Below are 21738 nucleotides of genomic sequence, written 5' to 3' on the forward strand. Positions count from 1 at the left end.
TTACAGCATGACAATCAGGCCAGGTGTGACATTACAGCATGATAATCTTGAAGTTTTCACTGTATATATGAAGCCAATCAGTATTGTGGTGAAGGGAACCAGAGTGCCCGGGGTAAAACACCGACCTTCGGCAAGCTACTGGTATACAATCTGCACCTCCCCAGACAAGTACTTCAGCCACTCGGCCACATGTTTATATGTATATGACTCCTTACAGATCTGACAAGTGCTCTGGCTGATGACCAGGTAACATTGGCCAGGGCTTCCATTACCAAGTTACAGAAACACTTCATTCTTAAGTTAACCGAGAACCAATAAAATCTCAATTTTCTGAAGGGTCCAGACTCTAACCCTAAATCTCCTACATCCGATCTCGGCCAATACATCCGATACCTGCATCACATGGATAGTTCAGACTGACTGCTGTCAGGATTTACTTGGTGGTGACATGAATGAGCGTGATCTGCTGTTATTTGAGTTCTGGGGTTTGTCGGACATGGGGGGTCGGGGTAAGGAGTTGTCCACAGAGGCCACGCCCCAGTCTGACTGAGCTGATGAGTCATATGACCTGACACCATTAGCTGATGCCCCTTGTGACACTAAACAGGGACTCTGACTAATTTCTGGCAGGAAAGGTGTCCGCGACAAACGAATACTGGAAGCTCGAGAACTGTTATAGTCATACACATCGCTTTCACGGAAAGACTGAATACTGAGGGGAGTGTCACTTCTCCGCTGGTGTAGGTTTTCTTCCAGTGATCCTGTTGCTGGCTCTCTTGTGTGATAAACATCATTCTGTACTCTGGACTGTCTCACTGTGGACCCCTCAGACCTCTCAGAGATGTCGTCCAGGTCCCCTCCAGGCACCGGCATATCCCCATCGCTATCACACATCTCATGAGATAAAATCACATCCCATGTCTCCCGCGATATTGGCTCTATTCCTAGTTCTGAAAGATAGAAAATGTGAATCATAAATAGTATCTACTTTACAAAACTAAACAAGTAACATACGGATACATGGATCAAAATGGTTTTTGTATCCTATAATTAGTTCATGATATGGTCTAATATGTACAAGTGTAAATAAGCTGTCATCATCAGAGGGTAAAATTGGCTTTAAGGGTAAAGCTCTCAGCAGTCAGCCTGGTAGTAGCAGTTTTGACTTTGTTTTGTTTATGTGTTAGCTTGATTCAGCTCCACTCTGTCTCACTTGACACTCAGGCTTTGGCTTCTTTCATTTTATGCTTCATTTCATGTTGTTCATTTGCAGATGTAATTTGCATAATGAAAGAGCTGACTGACTGCATATATGAGGAGGCACATTTTTGGGTTGATCATCTAAAGAGTGCCAATTCGTTTTGGGCAAATGTTTGATTTTGAATTAACATTTATTTGCTTGGCCAGGTATATTATTGTAGTGCTCTGAACAATCCCTCCATACTTAATGTACCAGGAGAACTTTCACTGCAGTGTAGTGGAAGAGCTTTCATGGCAGTGTAAAGTGTTTTTACACTACAAGGACTTCTTCATGGAGTTTACATTTAACTGCACTTTATTCAGTTTATGAAATGAACAAAATCCAACCAAATTTTCATTCATCCATTGTCTCATTTGTTGATCATAAAGCTTTCTGTTGGAAGCAAATACATGGCACATTTAACAGGGACATACCGTCATAAGAAATTCGGAAGTTTTGACTTGGTTCAACCAAATACAAAAATGAGTTGCAATTGATTCAAAACTAAGCCTCCTAGGCCTGTATTTTCTGAAAAATTTAAGTTTATAGCAGAATTATAAGGGGAAATTGGTCTGGTCTACACTGTCTGCCCAACGAGATAACATGCAAATGGGGCAGCACAAAGATTACCACAATGCAACGTTGGCTCATGGAGCGCACATGTAAACAATACAATAAATTGAAAGCAAATTATAAGTCTAGTAAACCAAATATGATTTTCCTTTCTATCGAAAATGCTTTATAATATATTTGTAATTCCTAACAACCTGTTTTAAGTTCGCTGAAGATCTCCCATCCTCTAGACACAAGGAGAGGTAACTTACTCAAAAGAATCAGTCTTTCCAAATACAGCGACTTGAGTGAGTTGATGTCTAAAATGACAGCATAACTTTTTTGCCATCAGCAGTATGTCCATTCAGTTACATTTCCTGCCTCAGTCACATATTTTACAGGTATATACAGTGAAGCTGTTACGGATCACCCAGCCCAACCACACCCACCTACATTTACTAGATTCTGATTGGTTACTTGAAACACTATACAAAGTATGATGCCAGATTTGAACAGTCTTATGTCATGACCCTCTTGCAGGATGGGAAAATGCTTTTTGATGCCTTGGTACATTAATACTGCATTATATTATTAATTCTTTGTCACAATAATTATCAGAAAAACAATACAGTCTGCATGGTGGCAATTTCATTCAATGAAAACAAAATAACAAAAACTTCAGTGACATCAGTTAATATTTCTTAAAACAGGAGACAAGTACTGGCAAATGTTGTCAGTGGAAATCCTTCCTTTCTTCCTTTTGTTTATTCTAATGTATGCACAGTCTCTATACACATGTACATCACACATGACTTCAGTCACAAGCCATTGTTTGATCCCATGCGATTTTTAGTGATCTTTCCACTGACCCTTACTGTAAGTTTTGGCCTTAACATACTGACACAAGATGGCCTCACCTTTAGTGAAGTGATGGTTACGGACATCATTAATGCCATCTCTATCCGTGGCAACTCTACTACTGGGCAGCGACTCCCTGGCCTCAGACAACAGCCTTTGTAGCACATGCTCCTCCAGTCTGGGTGGGTTCTCCAGGAGGTCTGACCTGACACAACATAGATACAGGCAAATACAGCTTACAGTACAGGTTAATATACATGTAGCCTATACTACAGGCAAATATAGCCTACATGTACAATACAGGTAAATACAGACTATAAAAATAAAGAAAATAAAGCCTTAACTACAGGTAAATACATGATACTACAGGTGAAAATAGCCTATACTACAGAAAAACACAGCCTACACTACAGGTAAATACAGCCTACACTACAGGTAAATACAGCCTATACTACAGGCAGATACAGCCTACACTTAGGGTAAACACAGTTTATACTACAGGTAGATACAGCCTACAGCACAGGTAAATACAGCCTACACTTAGGGTAAATACAGTTTATACTACAGGTAGATACAGCCTACAGCACAGGTAAATACAGCCTACACTTAGGGTAAACACAGTTTATACTACAGGTAGATACAGCCTGCAGCACAGGTAAATACAGCCTACACTACATTTACACACAGCCTATACTACAGGTAAATACAGCCTACACTTCAAGTAAACACAGTCTATACTACAGGTAAATACAGCCTACACAACATGTAAATACAGCCTATAATACAGGTAAACACACCTTATACTACAGGCACACACAGCTTACATTACAGGTAAATACAGACTACGGTACAGGTAAATACAGGCTATAACACAGGTAAATACAGACTATAGTAAAGCAAACCAACCGAATGGGGAATTATTTTACAGTGACTCTATGAATGGGATGTTATACTTACTGGGGTGTGTCCTGGCCTTCACGCACCGTGGAAAGAGTTGTACGAGAGAGTGATCTAACACACTGGTCAATCAGATCATGGAGGGTGTCATCAGTAAGACTAGGAGTGTCCAGCTGAAACAGTCAGTGTTTGGGGTCAGTATTTTTGTATTTCTTATGTCAATGCAGTCCTTATAAGAGACAAGAAAGGTACAGTACAACTATCAACAATATCCACTGAGGGCCACCTCTACATCCCCATAAGGATATCTAGTTAAGAAATAATGGCTTCATATTATTTCTATTCCAACACATCACCCGTTCACATGTATTTTACACTGTTTTCACTTTTCACTCCCTTTCGATTTTTCGAGTCCACTTTAACAACTACAAGGTCCGCACATCGAGAACCAATGAGAATACCGCGTTTCGCACGTGACATGTCGATTGCTGGTTGTTGCATGAAATTCCCTAAAGTCAGTCTTCGCGCGAAGATTTGTCTGAAATGTTGAGATGTGTAAATAAAACTGAGAAGAGATCAACAGACGGCAATTATGAATATTTAGCTAACAAGGTGACAAGTGCTACACATGAGGCTACTACAGCCAGCAGCAGTTAATGCACTCTGTAAACTCCTTACATGTACGGCGGATGTTACCATCATTCAACTAGGCTAGCTCAACTGCTTTGTGTGGTCACTGACAACATGTAGCCCGAGATAAAGGCCTGCAGGTTTGGATATTTCTGACACTTACTTGACCATCACCAGATATTCCCCCGCTCAGTGTGCCATACAAACATCCGGAAAAGAGGTAGGGTTTTATATGGGTGCTTGAAAAGACTTTATTTTTTACATAAAATGATAAAGACTGGACGTTTTTGACTGGACATGATCATCAAAATTTTGATGGAAAATTAAAATTAACAAATTAACATGTGTACAGAGAATTGGTGTTGTTTTTCGTTGTTGATACTTCACAGTTGCCAAGTGTACATAGATCTGTCAGTGAGTGTAGAGTAAGTAATCCGCCCTTAAAGGAGAAGATGACTTAAAAACATGACACTATAGGCTGAAAAGAGCACATTTTTTTCTATCTGGTGGTGCCTGCTGCATAATTTGGCGATTTTTTCTTGCCATACACGTAAAGCCTGAATACGCCAAAGATGGCATAAATCGATGAGTTCATCGCATCCTCCATCTTTAACACCCTGTAATTTATACTGGGTGTGTGTTGCCTTTCAGCCAATGAGAGTCATTAAAACTGCCGGCATGTTCATGTAAACTTTTAACCTACGTCCAACATTCCGGTTTCCCCATTGTCAAGCAGAAAATGAACTGTACTGTTCACTACCTTCTGAGAAGAAGAGTTCCACTGGAAATGTACGAACTGCACTTTCGCGGTTACCGACGCCAATTCTCCTCCTAACACAGAAGACTTCTGGACTAGTTCGTAGGCAAAATGGAGAATCTTACAGCGGATTGGTGCTGACTTTATTTATAATTTATCAACTTGAGGTTCATATTAGAATTTTTTTATGGCATGCACCTGCAAGGAAATGCATACCCTTTTCAATGGTATTTCATTGAGAATTTTCTTCTCCTTTAAGTCTAACATGCTGACCTACATACAGATTTTAAGGATTCATGTTGATGACATCATATAGTTTGTTTTCATACATTTAAACTGTGTACCGTACCAACCTAGCCTCCCTGCTGTTGGAACCGCCCTGCCGAACGCTACGACATTACTCTCTGAAACATGGTTGGGTCGAGTGAAAAAAATTCAAGGCATCTACGGTACGATATATGTAATCGATGTCTGTACTCTCTGTGTAGTACGCATTTGGCAGATGTGTTAGAATACAGTATTGAGCAACTCCTCATGAGGATGTCTCATACAGTAAACCAGAAATGAGCAACTCTTTATCCTCATGTCTACTGCAGTATTGAGCAACTCATGAGGATGTTTAGTACAGTGCCAAACAACTCTATATCCTTGTGAGGATGTCTAGTACAGTACACCAGAAAATGACCACCTCCATATCCTCATCAGAATGTCTAGTACAGTACACCAGAAATGAGAACCTCTATATCCTCTGTGAGGATGTCTAGTACAGTACACCAGAAATGACCACCTCCATATCCTCATCAGAATGTCTAGTACAGTACACCAGAAATGAGAACCTCTATGTCCTCTGTGAGGATGTCTAGTACAGTACACCAGAAATGAGAACCTCTATATCCTCATGAGGATGTCTAGTACAGTACACCAGAAATGACCACCTCCATATCCTCATCAGAATGTCTAGTACAGTACACCAGAAACTAGCACCTCCATATCCTTGTGAGGCTGTCTAGTACAGTACGCCAGAAATGAGCAACTCTGTATCCTCATGAGGATGTCTAGTACAGTACATCAGAAATGAGCACATCTTTATCCTTATGAGGATGTCTAGTACAGCACACCAGAAATGAGTACCTCTATATCATTGTGAGGATGTACAGTATGCCAGAAACGAGCCCCTCCGTATCCTCATGAGAATGTCTAGTACAGTACACCAGAAATGAGCACCTCTATATCCTCGTGAGGACGTCTAGTACAGTATGCCACAAACGAGCATCTCCGTATCCTCATGAGGATGTCTAGTATAGTACACCAGAAATGAGCACCTCCATATCCTCGTGAGGACGTCTAGTACAGTATGCCACAAACGAGCACCTCCGTATCCTCATGAGAATGTCTAGTACAGTACACCAGAAATGAGCACCTCCATATCCTCGTGAGGATGTCTAGTACAGTATGCCAGAAATGAGCACCTCTATATCCTCGTGAGGACGTCTAGTACAGTATGCCACAAACGAGCATCTCCGTATCCTCATGAGGATGTCTAGTACAGTACACCAGAAATGAGCACCTCCATATCCTCGTGAGGATGTCTAGTACAGTACACCAGAAATGAGCACCTCTATATCCTCGTGAGGACGTCTAGTACAGTATGCCACAAACGAGCATCTCTGTATCCTCATGAGGATGTCTAGTACAGTACACCAGAAATGAGCACCTCTATATCCTCGTGAGGACGTCTAGTACAGTATGCCAGAAACGAGCACCTCCGTATCCTCATGAGAATGTCTAGTACAGTACACCAGAAATGAGCACCTCTATATCCTCGTGACAACGTCTTGTACAGTATGCCAGAAACGAGCACCTCCATATCCTCATGAGAATGTCTAGTACAGTACACCAGAAATGAGCACCTCCATATCCTCGCGAGGATGTCTTGTACAGTATGCCAGAAACGAGCACCTCCGTATCCTCATGAGAATGTCTAGTACAGTACACCAGAAATGAGCACCTCTATATCCTCGTGAGGACGTCTTGTACAGTATGCCACAAACGAGCACCTCCGTATCCTCATGAGGATGTCTAGTACAGTACACCAGAAATGAGCACCTCCATATCCTTGTGAGGATGTCTTGTACAGTATGCCAGAAACGAGCACCTCCGTATCCTCATGAGGATGTCTAGTACAGTACACCAGAAATGAGCACCTCTATATCCTCGTGAGGACGTCTTGTACAGTATGCCACAAACGAGCACCTCCGTATCCTCATGAGAATGTCTAGTATAGTACACCAGAAATGAGCACCTCTATATCCTTGTGAGGACGTCTTGTACAGTATGCCACAAACGAGCCCCTCCGTATCCTCATGAGAATGTCTAGTACAGTACACCAGAAATGAGCACCTCTATATCCTCGTGAGGACGTCTTGTACAGTATGCCACAAACGAGCACCTCCATATCCTCATCAGAATGTCTAGTACAGTACACCAGAAACTAGCACCTCTATATCCTCGTGAGGACGTCTTGTACAGTATGCCACAAACGAGCACCTCCGTATCGTCATGAGGATGTCTAGTACAGTACACCAGAAATGAGCACCTCCATATCCTCGCGAGGATGTCTTGTACAGTATGCCAGAAACGAGCACCTCCGTATCCTCATGAGAATGTCTAGTACAGTACACCAGAAATGAGCACCTCTATATCCTCGTGAGGACGTCTTGTACAGTATGCCACAAACGAGCACCTCCGTATCCTCATGAGGATGTCTAGTACAGTACACCAGAAATGAGCACCTCCATATCCTCGTGAGGATGTCTTGTACAGTATGCCACAAACGAGCACCTCCGTATCCTCATCAGAATGTCTAGTACAGTACACCAGAAATGAGCACCTCCATATCCTCGTGAGGATGTCTAGTACAGTATGCTAGGTGGAAGCATGTTAATATCTTCTTTGCATCCCGTTCCAGCATCTCTTCAAAATTTCTATATTTAGTATCTATGTGTCCAAGGCCGATGAGCTAATGCCCATGAGGATAGTGCAGCACTAATGGCCTAACGTGCTCCAGCATAATAGCTATAAGGCACAGGCCTGTAGCAGCCCGAAAATCTGGTTTAAGGATGGCCTACTCGACTGACATTTTTGTAAATCAATAATTTTGGTAAAATGCTTTTATAAGTGACAAGAAATCAACATTTGATGTGTGATATGATGTGCCCTGATAGGTCAGAAAGGTCAATCACTGGTGCCCACGCATAGCCATCAGTGGGTGTAATTCACCTGACTAGTGCCCTTGACGCATAAATTTAGGCACAAATTTTTGTTCTGCCGACTTGCTCGGCGTAAGGCTCTGATACAACACAGGAATTTTACCACAGACAACGTGAATTACAACTGAAAACTGAAAGGGGAATATCACCCTCTCACACTCTCCTGAGTGAAGTATTGAGCACCTCAGTTTCCTAATTATTTTTATTATTTGATTAATATTTTATGCCGTACTTAAAGAGCTACTTTGGTGTCTTGACGTCAGCATAAATGCCTTATTCAATGTCACATCTGTCTGATTCAACGTCACACAGGGAATATTATCACGTCACATCAGGAAAATTTTATGGACACAGCCGAAGATTTTGTTTTTCAAGGAGTCTTCAGTTATTTGGGTAAAATAGTGTTATTCGTCAAAATCTTATTGAAACATAGTGTTAGGCTTACTGCATAGGATTTCTTTCATGTCACTGTCATATTTCTACGCAATTTGTATTCTGACCAGAGTGGCTTTACCTTATATGATGGCCGCCAGAATTGTGGGGGGAGGAAACTCACAACCATATGTAGGTTGCTGGCAGACCTTCCCATGTACCATGTAAGAATACAAGTCTGCATGAGCTAGACTTGAACTCACAGTGACAATACTATCCTCATTAGGATGTCTAATACAGTATGTTAGGAAGGAGCACCTCTATATCCTCATTAGGATGTTTCAGTCGGCTTAACTCCTCTTCTATCCTCCGCAGCCTGGTCTGTAGATCTCGCTCGTCTCGCTTCTCTTGTAAAGCCTTCTCCCCAAGACGGTCAAACTCTAGCTCAGATCCGCTTAACACTGTGGCTCGTGTAGACAGCAGTCTCTGTGTAAGGTGTGAACATCACAACAGTCAGCCAGGTGACACAATGGTGATAATGGTGACAAAAGTGAAAACATAGTGAAGCAATATGAAGTATACATTGTACAGAGTGCATAAAAGAAACCATTTTACATATCATATATATTTACATTTTTACACATATAGTGTACTGTGTCTGCATTTTGTGTACTGTGTGGTACAAATACCTGCCTGTGTGGTGTGCACTGTTTGGTGTGCACTGTGTGGTACATTTACCTGTCGGTCAACAGTTTACTGTATGGTACATTTACCTGTCTGTCTGGTGTTTACTGTGTGGTGCATTTACCTGCCTGTCAACTGTTTACTGTGTGGTATATTTTACCTGTCTGTGTGGTGTGTAATCTCTGGTACATTTACCTGTCTGTGTGGTGTGCATTGTCTGATACATTTACCTGTCTGTCGAATGTGTACTGTGAGGAACACATGGCTGTAAATTCTTCCTCAGGCAGTAGCATCCTCAATTGACTGTCTATCCTCTCTAACACAGACTTATCCTCGGGTTCAGGCAGGTAACCCTCCCCTGTCTGTAGGCTGATTTGAAACGGGTTCTCACTTACCTGCAGTACAAACAACAGCATCAATAACATCTGTGCCCATGTCATGCACACATACAGGGGAATAAGTCCAGGAATTTATACTTAGTTTCACCTAGAATGACTGGACCTCCACAGATAATAAATATATTTACCAAAAATGTTTGAAGCAACCACTCAGGTATATCTTACAGGTACTCTGCAGGCAAACTGTTTGTGCACTAAATGTCTAGACCATGTATATGTCAATGTCTAACTGTAGAGGTTAGCTTTCCAAGTTTGTATCCAGTGTCTGGTCCATGTATATGTCAATGTCTGTCTGAACAGGTCAGCTTGCTCAGGCTGTATTCAGTGTCTGGTCCATGTACATGTCAATGTCTACCTGTACTGGTCAGCTTACTCAGGCTGTATTCAGTGTCTCGACCATGTACATGTCCATGTCCATGTACATGTCAATGTCTACCTGTACAGGCCAGTTTACCCAGGTTGTATTCAGTGTCTGGTCCATGTACCTGTCAATGCCTGTTTGAATAGGTCAGCGTACCCAGGTTGTATTCAGTGTCTGGTCCACGTAAATGTCAATGTCTGTCTGAATAGGTCAGTTTACTCAGCCTGTACTGAGTTCTGGTCCATGTCTATCTGTATCTTACCCAGGCTGTATTCAATGTCTGGTCGAAATCAGGCTCTGGTATGTCTGGGATCTCATCCAGATCTCCCAAAAGATCACTGATCCTCTTCTTTTCATCATCCGTCATTGGGATTGGATTATCAGCATCGCCTGCCAGCTGAAGATCAGAACATATATATACTCTTCTTATCTGGTTAACCAAAACCCCAGTCAAAACAGCTAGGCTATATCTGACTGTGGCTATATGGTCATGTGTGATATACTGTGATAAGTTTACTAGGTACTTCAGCAGGACTGTCAGAATCATCTGTACGGGAGTAATGTAACCCTGGCGATCAGATGGCCATGTGTGACATATTGTGACAAGTTTACTAGGTACTTCAGCAGGACTGTCAGAATCATCTGTACGGGAGTAATGTAACCCTGGCCATCAGACGGCCATGTGTGACATATTGTGACAAGTTTACTTGGTACTTCAGCAGGACTGTCAGAATCATCTGTACGGGAGTAATGTAACCCTGGCCATCAGATGGTTATGTGTGACATGCTGTGACAAGTTTATTAGGTACTTCAGCAGGACTGTCAGAATCATCTGTACAGGAGTAATGTGCCCCTGCCCACCAGATGGTTATGAGTGACATACTGTGACATGTTCATTAGGTACAGCAATGTCAGAATAATCTGTATGGGAGTAATGTAACCCTGCCCACCAGATGGCCATGTGTGACAAGTTTATTAGGTACTTCAGCAGGACTGTCAGAATCATCTGTATACTCTTGTTATCTGGTTAACCAAAACCCTAGTCAAAACAGCTAGGCTCTTGGCCACCAGATGGCTGCACAGTCATGAATGTTGTCCTGGCATCATATGATGCAAGAATACAAGAAAATGTGATTTCTTCTCAAGAACAGCTGACTGCTGAAACATGTAGAGTACTTAATTATTTGATTTGATTTATCTGATTGGTGTTTTACGCCATACTCAAAATTATTTCACTTACACAACGGCGGCTAGCTTTATGGTGGGAGGAGACCGGGCAAAGCCCGAGGGAAACCATCAACAGGTTGCTGGCAGGCCTTCCCACATACGGCCGGAGAGAAAGGCAGCATGAGCTGGACTTGAACTCACACACGTACAGTTCAGCTCAGGCTAAAAGTCAGAGCTAGGCAAGAGATTAGCGCAATCCTAGAGGTCATGTTTCATGTGTCTGTAGAGGGCTTGTAGACAGACGTGGCTAAGCATTGGTAGGCCTACGCGCTGGCTGAGGGAAGTTGATGATGGAAAATATAGTTCTTTGTTAGAATGATTTTAAAAATTTTTGAAAAAATAACACAATACATGAAACTGAAATAAAATATCTGATGTGTGTGTTTTTGATCGCAAAGTGGCAATCCCCCTTTAAGTAGTGATAAACGAGTCAGTCCGTGTCAGATTTGTAATGCAGCACTACGAGCGCTAAAACTAGCTCATTCTTCATCTCCCATAACATGATAAAGGATGGCCAAATATCTTTTGTTTCTTCCATAGAAGGTTTTCCTTGATGTGGGAGTCATGTTGTATTGGAGTAAGTAAATCATACTTACAAGGGTCAAACTTTATCAACTGACATACACTGTATGGTTTTGAAAATTGTAAACAGTAAGAATAAATTAATCTCTCAAAACTGATTGAGCAAGTCTGTATAGACAATCAATGATGCAGGCCAATCTTGAAAATCTTGTAAATACACCAGTCAGATTAAAAAATGCACCAAGCCATTTTGGGTTACTCGTTGAAAACACTGGCTCGGCCTACATGACCGTCCACCTGAAGCAGCATACAGTGAAAGGTCTGCAGCCTGGTGGTGCCCCATTCTGACATGAACATAGGTGATTTGGGTTGTCTTTTTGTTTTTTTTTTTGAGCTCTTTTGACAGGCTTACACGATCCTTTCAGTGATATCCTTTATTCACGAGAAAGTCGCATTGGTTTGTAAAATTTATAAGAAGATTTAACCAGTTTGCTGTTGCATGGCTCTATGCGGCATATTAAACATGTATATTAAAATTAGTGTGCCAAATGTTGACACCCTTTTTGAGACTTTGATTGCATATTTACTCCCTTAATCAAGTTGATCAACTGATTTTGTTGTGTAGAGGTAGGTTATATATTGCAAGATAAATTTTCTGCTTTTAACGGCTACTATATTTTCATGGTTATGGTTACAAACTAGGATAGGCATATGTCTGTAGACGGAACTATATTCACACCGTCCGATGATAATCCTGCGCGCCCCAGCAGGTCTTCAACACAGCCCTGTAGAGAGTTTGTCACGCGCCAGTGGAACGTTATCTCTGAGCACAATACGAGCGGTAAACAATTGACTTTTAGCCTGAGCTGTACTGTAGGAATGAACACCTTACATATGTTTAGCTTTAGCATTATCATACTTTCTAGCTCTGTTAATTAAATTACCTGTTTGTTCCTCTTTATAAAGTCTTTTGATCTTTTCTTTTTCTTGTTTTGGAGTTTCTGGTCATCGTTTTCATTGACTCGAGAGCTCCCTGACAGTGACGATCGTGATGAGCCAGCTGATGACTGCACTGTTGAACCCTCAGTAACCTCTATGAGGACAAGATAAACGTAATAAACAAGTGTTTTGTCCATGAAGCATATATAAATACAGAAATCACGAAGAAGAATTTTTAAATTTCTTCACCATTTGCAACAACTTTTTCACATGTTTTAATTCTTTGCCCCAATCTGTAGCCATATTTTCTGAAATTATTCTACTAGTTCTGTCAACTATAAAAAATCATATCATAATAAATACATAAAATGCATATTAAGATAAGAAGTTACCAGTGGCACTGCACAAATTTCTGCTTATGTCCCTGAGACTTTTGATTTTATACATGTATTTGACATTTTTAATCAACACACCACCAAAGATATAAAAAAGACTCTAGAAAATGTGTAGAGAAATTTGTGGATAAACGCTTGCCTTAGAAATCTGTCAGTAAGCTTTCCTGCTTTCATGCATAAAAATTTTCCAAAAACATCAAATATTACATATTATTAAATAAAACTTCTGTGCAAATAGATACTGTGATTTTTTTACTTAATACTGATAAAAAAATATGCACACATTTGAATACAGCATACTTTATTCTATCTGAACTTACCTCTTCTGCCCTGGGCTTTGTTTTTACCACAAGCCCTATCCTCAAACTCCTTTTCATTCAGCTGGGTGTGGAAGACAGGTGTGACAGGTGACTGGGGTGGAATGTTCTCTACATCTACACCTGGAAAAAACAATAAAATCATGAGGTAATCTGAGTATAGAAGACAGGTGTCACAGGTGACCGGAGTGGAATGTTCTCTACATCTACACCTGGAAGAAACAGTATAATCATGAGGTAACTTGAGTATAGAAGACAGGTGTCACAGGTGAATGGAGTGGAATGTTCTCTACATCTACACCTGGAAAAAACAGTAAAATCATGAGGTAATCTGAGTATAGAAGACAGGTGTCACAGGTGACCAGAGTGGAATGTTCTCTACATCTACACCTGGAAGAAACAGTAAAATCATGAGGTAATCTGAGTATAGAAGACAGGTGTCACAGGTGACTGGAGTGGAATGTTCTCTACATCTACACCTGGAAGAAACAGTAAAATCATGAGGTAATGTGAGTATAGAAGACAGGTGTCACAGGTGAATGGAGTGGAATGTTCTCTACATCTACACCTGGAAGAAACAGTAAAATCATGAGGTAATCTGAGTATAGAAGACAGGTGTCACAGGTGACTGGAGTGGAATGTTCTCTACATCTACACCTGGAAGAAACAATAAAATCATGAGGTAATCTGAGTATAGAAGACAGGTGTCACAGGTGAATGGAGTGGAATGTTCTCTACATCTACACCTGGAAGAAACAGTAAAATCATGAGGTAATCTGAGTATAGAAGACAGGTGTCACAGGTGAATGGAGTGGAATGTTCTCTACATCTACACCTGAAGAAACAGTAAAATCATGAGGTAATCTGAGTATAGAAGACAGGTGTCACAGGTGACCGGAGTGGAATGTTCTCTACATCTACACCTGGAAGAAACAGTAAAATCATGAGGTAACTTGAGTATAGAAGACAGGTGTCACAGGTGACTGGAGTGGAATGTTCTCTACATCTACACCTGGAAGAAACAGTATAATCATGAGGTAATCTGAGTATAGAAGACAGGTGTCACAGGTGAATGGAGTGGAATGTTCTCTACATCTACACCTGGAAGAAACAGTAAAATCATGAGGTAATCTGAGTATAGAAGACAGGTGTCACAGGTGAATGGAGTGGAATGTTCTCTACATCTACACCTGGAAGAAACAGTAAAATCATGAGGTAATCTGAGTATAGAAGACAGGTGTCACAGGTGAATGGAGTGGAACGTTCTCTACATCTACACCTGGAAGAAACAGTAAAATCATGAGGTAATCTGAGTATAGAAGACAGGTGTCACAGGTGACTGGAGTGGAATGTTCTCTACATCTACACATGGAAGAAACAGTAAAATCATGAGGTAATCTGAGTATAGAAGACAGGTGTCACAGGTGACTGGAGTGGAATGTTCTCTACATCTACACCTGGAGGAAACAGTAAAATCATGAGGTAATCTGAGTATAGAAGACAGGTGTCACAGGTGACTGGAGTGGAACGTTCTCTACATCTACACCTGGAAGAAACAGTAAAATCATGAGGTAATCTGAGTATAGAAGACAGGTTTCACAGATGAATGGAGTGGAATGTTCTCTACATCTACACCTGGAAAAAACAGTAAAATCATGAGGTAATCTGAGTATAGAAGACAGGTGTCACAGGTGAATGGAGTGGAATGTTCTCTACATCTACACCTGGAAGAAACAGTATAATCATGAGGTAACTTGAGTATAGAAGACAGGTGTCACAGGTGAATGGAGTGGAATGTTCTCTACATCTACACCTGGAAGAAACAGTAAAATCATGAGGTAACTTGAGTATAGAAGACAGGTGTCACAGGTGACTAGAGTGGAATGTTCTCTACATCTACACCTGGAAGAAACAGTATAATCATGAGGTAATCTGAGTATAGAAGACAGGTGTGACAGATTGCCGGAGTGGAATGTTCTCTACATCTACACCTGGAAGAAACAGTAAAATCATGAGGTAATCTGAGTATAGAAGACAGGTTTCACAGATGAATGGAGTGGAATGTTCTCTACATCTACACCTGGAAAAAACAGTAAAATCATGAGGTAATCTGAGTATAGAAGACAGGTGTCACAGGTGAATGGAGTGGAATGTTCTCTACATCTACACCTGGAAGAAACAGTATAATCATGAGGTAACTTGAGTATAGAAGACAGGTGTCACAGGTGAATGGAGTGGAATGTTCTCTACATCTACACCTGGAAGAAACAGTAAAATCATGAGGTAACTTGAGTATAGAAGACAGGTGTCACAGGTGACTAGAGTGGAATGTTCTCTACATCTACACCTGGAAGAAACAGTACAATCATGAGGTAATCTGAGTATAGAAGACAGGTGTGACAGATTGCCGGAGTGGAATGTTCTCTACATCTACACCTGGAAAAGACAGTAAAATCATGAGGTAATCTGAGTATAGAAGACAGGTGTCACAGGTGAATGGAGTGGAATGTTCTCTACATCTACACCTGGAAGAAACAGTAAAATCATGAGGTAATCTGAGTATAGAAGACAGGTGTCACAGGTGAATGGAGTGGAATGTTCTCTACATCTACACCTGAAGAAACAGTAAAATCATGAGGTAATCTGAGTATAGAAGACAGGTGTCACAGGTGACCGGAGTGGAATGTTCTCTACATCTACACCTGGAAGAAACAATAAAATCATGAGGTAACTTGAGTATAGAAGACAGGTGTCACAGGTGACTGGAGTGGAATGTTCTCTACATCTACACCTGGAAGAAACAGTATAATCATGAGGTAATCTGAGTATAGAAGACAGGTGTCACAGGTGAATGGAGTGGAATGTTCTCTACATCTACACCTGGAAGAAACAGTAAAATCATGAGGTAATCTGAGTATAGAAGACAGGTGTCACAGGTGAATGGAGTGGAATGTTCTCTACATCTACACCTGGAAGAAACAGTAAAATCATGAGGTAATCTGAGTATAGAAGACAGGTGTCACAGGTGAATGGAGTGGAACGTTCTCTACATCTACACCTGGAAGAAACAGTAAAATCATGAGGTAATCTGAGTATAGAAGACAGGTGTCACAGGTGACTGGAGTGGAATGTTCTCTACATCTACACATGGAAGAAACAGTAAAATCATGAGGTAATCTGAGTATAGAAGACAGGTGTCACAGGTGACTGGAGTGGAATGTTCTCTACATCTACACCTGGAGGAAACAGTAAAATCATGAGGTAATCTGAGTATAGAAGACAGGTGTCACAGGTGACTGGAGTGGAACGTTCTCTACATCTACACCTGGAAGAAACAGTAAAATCATGAGGTAATCTGAGTATAGAAGACAGGTTTCACAGATGAATGGAGTGGAATGTTCTCTACATCTACACCTGGAAAAAACAGTAAAATCATGAGGTAATCTGAGTATAGAAGACAGGTGTCACAGGTGAATGGAGTGGAATGTTCTCTACATCTACACCTGGAAGAAACAGTATAATCATGAGGTAACTTGAGTATAGAAGACAGGTGTCACAGGTGAATGGAGTGGAATGTTCTCTACATCTACACCTGGAAGAAACAGTAAAATCATGAGGTAACTTGAGTATAGAAGACAGGTGTCACAGGTGACTAGAGTGGAATGTTCTCTACATCTACACCTGGAAGAAACAGTATAATCATGAGGTAATCTGAGTATAGAAGACAGGTGTGACAGATTGCCGGAGTGGAATGTTCTCTACATCTACACCTGGAAGAAACAGTAAAATCATGAGGTAATCTGAGTATAGAAGACAGGTTTCACAGATGAATGGAGTGGAATGTTCTCTACATCTACACCTGGAAAAAACAGTAAAATCATGAGGTAATCTGAGTATAGAAGACAGGTGTCACAGGTGAATGGAGTGGAATGTTCTCTACATCTACACCTGGAAGAAACAGTATAATCATGAGGTAACTTGAGTATAGAAGACAGGTGTCACAGGTGAATGGAGTGGAATGTTCTCTACATCTACACCTGGAAGAAACAGTAAAATCATGAGGTAACTTGAGTATAGAAGACAGGTGTCACAGGTGACTAGAGTGGAATGTTCTCTACATCTACACCTGGAAGAAACAGTACAATCATGAGGTAATCTGAGTATAGAAGACAGGTGTGACAGATTGCCGGAGTGGAATGTTCTCTACATCTACACCTGGAAAAAACAGTAAAATCATGAGGTAATCTGAGTATAGAAGACAGGTGTCACAGGTGAATGGAGTGGAATGTTCTCTACATCTACACCTGGAAGAAACAGTAAAATCATGAGGTAATCTGAGTATAGAAGACAGGTGTCACAGGTGACTGGAGTGGAATGTTCTCTACATCTACACCTGGAGGAAACAGTAAAATCATGAGGTAATCTGAGTATAGAAGACAGGTGTCACAGGTGACTGGAGTGGAATGTTCTCTACATAGGTGAGTGCAGTGGGAGGTTCCCTAAATCTACACGTGCTAAGTACAGTATAATCCTGTGGTCACCTGAGTACAGAAGACCAGGTGTGACAGGTGAGTGCAGTGGGAGGTTCCCTATATCTACACGTGCTGAGTACAGTATAATCACGTGGTAACCTGAGTACAGAAGACAAGGTATAATAGGTGAGTGCAGTGGGAGGTTCCCTAAATCTACACGTGCTAAGTACAGTATAATCAATGACGAAACACAATCTGCCACTCACGTACATGCTGTAACTGTTCTACATGACCTTAATTACATTCAGACATTAGTGCTGCATGCTGGTTACCTTCATTATGACTGGGTGGAAGAGCCAGCATTAGGAACTTCTCCATATTAGCCTTGACCTCTCGACTGTCGTCCCTTCCCTCTGGTTTGATCTGCTCAAGTTCTTCTCGTAGTCTGAAAGGCAGGACATTTATTATTCAAGTTTTTCTACAAATTCAGGCCCTTCTTTGTCTTTCCCTCAAAGCCCTAGCATATTAAAAATATAGTTTGAATAAAATGCCCATGTCCTATTCACCTTGTGAAGGCTGTCATTAAAAACCAATGAAAGACCAAAAAATAAACATCCAGAGTTTAACCACGGGTGAAGCAGCATACCTTTTCTGAAGAAGAAATCTTTCTCGTTTAACTTCCTTTTCCTTTTTCATCTTCTTAGATAAAATTCTGTCCAGTTTTCTCATTTTTAGTATGGCTGCCTTGAGCTTAGGGTCTATCTCAGTGCTGCTAATGTTCTCCTCTTCTGGATCATCTCCCTTGTTCCCTTCTACTTCCCTTTCTAACATCTCTAACTTTTTTTGGTAGACGTCAATCTCCTCTTTCAGGTCTTGTCTAACCTGGTTTTGTATCTCTGCACGAATTTCCTTCATTATGTCACGTTCTTCTTCACTGTCCACTTCAATACCATCATCTAGAAAATTAAGTATGATCTGAATAAAGTATTACTTGGTTATAGAAGAAAATCAGTTGTACAAATACAAGTACATGTAGTTCAACACTGCATGTCTAGTTTTCGTCTGTCCTAGTTTTTGTCTGACCTTACATATACATGTTCTGTACAGAGGGTGACAGAATGGTATACATGCCACAAATGCCAAAGGTTTCAAACTAAACATGACATTAAACAGGAGCTGGTGTTTTGTTTCGTTTTGTCAAAGTTTTAAAACAACAATGGTTTTTTTAGGAAGGGGAGACAACTTTGTAACACTGAATCTTTGCTATGGTAAATATTTTCAAAATCTCAGCATTTACAGGCCTGGTTGCCTACCTGTGTTCAGGGACACTAGTTGTCTCTCCTGGTCTTGACATTCACGGTTGGCATTTACAACTCTTTGCCTGGTGTCACTTTTACTGATTACCACTTTGCTATCTCGATCATCTTCACTATCCCAGCATTCCTCGGAATTCAGATCAGAATCTGTCTCGTAATCATCAACAGGAACATCCAAGCTGTAATCCTGTTGAGATATAAACTATGATAATTAACTATGGCAGCATTATACATTTTCATTTTCAAAAGCATACGTCTAATTTAAAGCTGGGCTTAGCCTATCTGAAGATTTCCCCGTCACCCCCAACCAACCAACCAAAAAAGAAAACAACAACTGTTAAATATTCACTAAGAAAAGTGACATGCATGTCATATATCGATATAGTTATGTATTGCTGAATTTGCACCACTCTGCCTCTAAATAAGGGTAAATGATAAAAAAATTTCACATTTTGACTGGTTCTGAGAGTTCTATTGATCTTAGAAAGGTGTAATGATGTTTGCTTGGAAGGTAAGATGATATCAAACTAGAAAGCGTAAGTTTCAGCACTGTAAGTAATATTTTATGACATTTATTTGTCTCTGAAAATGTGCATTTTTGGGCAAAAATTTACGTCATTACTGTAATCACATGAACTTATACAAAACATAAATGTATTTTAATTTCAGACAGATGTTAGGTAAGGAAGAACTGATAACTGGGAAAATAGTGCCACTGCCTTTTAGACATATGCTACGAGCATTGCAGGTAAAGCTCCAGCCGAGACTCTTATGTCTTTCATTAATCAAACTTTCTCAAGCAAACGCAGAAAAAAACCCTGGTTGTTACACCTTTCACACAAGCAACAGAAAGACGACATAAAATGTTCAGAGGTGTACATGTATGTTACACAGTCACCTGATAATGTTGTGGAGGGTTATCAGGAGTGAGTGCCTCCAATGACCCTGCTGGTTGTAGTTGACGACGATCCATCGCTGTACTCACAGACGACACTCGGCTTCCTTCTATACTTTTCTCACGGGCAAACTTGGCAATGTTCTCCAGGTTCCCAGGCACTGTCTCCATTGTCATTTCGCTCTTGGGGTCTACTTTACGATGGTTGGAATCCATTTGACCTGAACCAGCAATGAGGTTCCCCTGAAGAGGCTGCTCACTCTCATTTATTCACTTCTAACCAGAGTTCCACAATGGCACTAATAACAGTTCAGCCTTGTTGGATTTCTGGAAAGAAACGTCAAAACAGATGTTGGTGATACAGGGGAGTAGGAAGTAAATGAAGTGAGACAGCATACCAGCTTATCAAGTAAGAGTCCAGGGACTGCTGCTAAGGGCAAGGAAGCTGTGGAATTTCACATAGCAGTACCAATGTGCTTACAACACAAATAGAGTCAAAATACTTTACACGAATATGCAGTAACTGCATCTAGAATGGAGCAATATTTGTAAAAGTTCTCTAATGACATTGTCCTGCTTTGGCTTTAACTTGATATTCTGAGTTTGGATAGAAGTTTCTTATTTAATGAAGGTCCTAGTCAAGCTGAGAATGATTAACAGGAAACTGACCTGCGTGTGCATGTATCTAGGCAGTACCTTAGACAACCAGCACGGTGTGCCATCAGAATCTAGGGGCAGATTTGGCTTTTTCAACTTGAAACAGCTGTGGTTTGCCATGACTAAATATAATGCTGTTGATGAGAGGTAGGTATATTACGAACAAAGAATAGAAGACATGGCAATACGACTCTGTGTCAAGTTAGATACATAAAACACAGTCATATTATTTAGGATTTATAAACATAGGATTTATCAAGATCTGCTGATGAGCATGAAAATGCTTAATGTAATATAACATTAGCCGATTTTATCATAATGCCACTAACGGCAAAACCACCTAATGTCGTAATGATTTAGCTATCGGGTAGAATTGTGTTATGTTGTTGTTGTAAATTTGTTGACATAATTTCCTAGGATACAAATCGTCAACTTCTAAGCTTGGCACTTTAAACTGAATTTACATTCATAAAGCCAGTATATATACATTTCAATATTTCATACGAGTAAAAACTTACCGACACAGACCATAAACTGAATTAAAAAATACACAGATACGTGTCTTTTAAACAAAATGTAGTCTGAAATCCACGAAAATGTGTCCCCAAAAAACGCGTACCTGGAAGCCGTCATGCGCAGTGTGATTTATCAACATCCGGTTCTTTCGAACTCCTCGCAGTTTAGAAAAGTTCCGTATTCTGCTCTCACATGCAGCACACATGGCAAGAGTTGATTCAATCAAGTTTTTAATTCAAGCTAATAACGTAGCGAAGAAATAGACATATGATCCGATTTTAATGAGATTGGGATATCGGTGTGTATAATTTTTGTTTCATTTTGCAATAAAATGTAGTACAAATACAGATTACAATACATTTAATTTACTATACTCGACTCCTGTAAGTACTGAATATGGCAAAGTGTAAAACTTAACAAATAACGTGGCCTATAACTTTTGATGACAAAATGCAGTAATTGTA

At 40.6% G+C, this 21738-nt stretch overlaps 1 protein-coding gene across 1 annotated transcript; it reads right to left on the reverse strand.

Annotated features, from left to right (window-relative positions):
- Positions 1 to 5: 5 nt before the first annotated feature.
- Positions 6 to 21371, reverse strand: LOC135468128 (fibrous sheath-interacting protein 1-like). The gene is made up of 13 exons (XM_064746203.1): positions 21277 to 21371; positions 20105 to 20428; positions 19204 to 19393; positions 18537 to 18846; positions 18223 to 18335; positions 13422 to 13541; positions 12712 to 12860; positions 10281 to 10415; positions 9490 to 9654; positions 8894 to 9061; positions 3608 to 3720; positions 2710 to 2855; positions 6 to 950 (listed from the first exon to the last, which is right to left on the reverse strand). Exons 2-13 carry the CDS (start codon positions 20315 to 20317, stop codon positions 427 to 429), a joined length of 2346 nt encoding a protein of 781 aa, XP_064602273.1. The 5' UTR covers positions 20318 to 20428; positions 21277 to 21371; the 3' UTR covers positions 6 to 426.
- Positions 21372 to 21738: the final 367 nt, after the last annotated feature.

Source organism: Liolophura sinensis, chromosome 6 (genome assembly GCF_032854445.1).
Source record: "Liolophura sinensis isolate JHLJ2023 chromosome 6, CUHK_Ljap_v2, whole genome shotgun sequence".
In the NCBI taxonomy this organism is placed as follows: domain Eukaryota; kingdom Metazoa; phylum Mollusca; class Polyplacophora; order Chitonida; family Chitonidae; genus Liolophura; species Liolophura sinensis.

Bases quoted from the DNA above. Each gene is read 5' to 3' on its own strand.
- LOC135468128 (XM_064746203.1), bottom strand. From the start codon at position 20,317: ATGGATTCCAACCATCGTAAAGTAGACCCCAAGAGCGAAATGACAATG. The intron at 18,847-19,203 runs GTAGGCAACCAG...TTAATTTTCTAG, and splicing joins ACTAGTGTCCCTGAACACAG to ATGATGGTATTGAAGTGGAC. The intron at 13,542-18,222 runs GTAACCAGCATG...TGTTTTTTCCAG, and splicing joins TCCACCCAGTCATAATGAAG to GTGTAGATGTAGAGAACATT.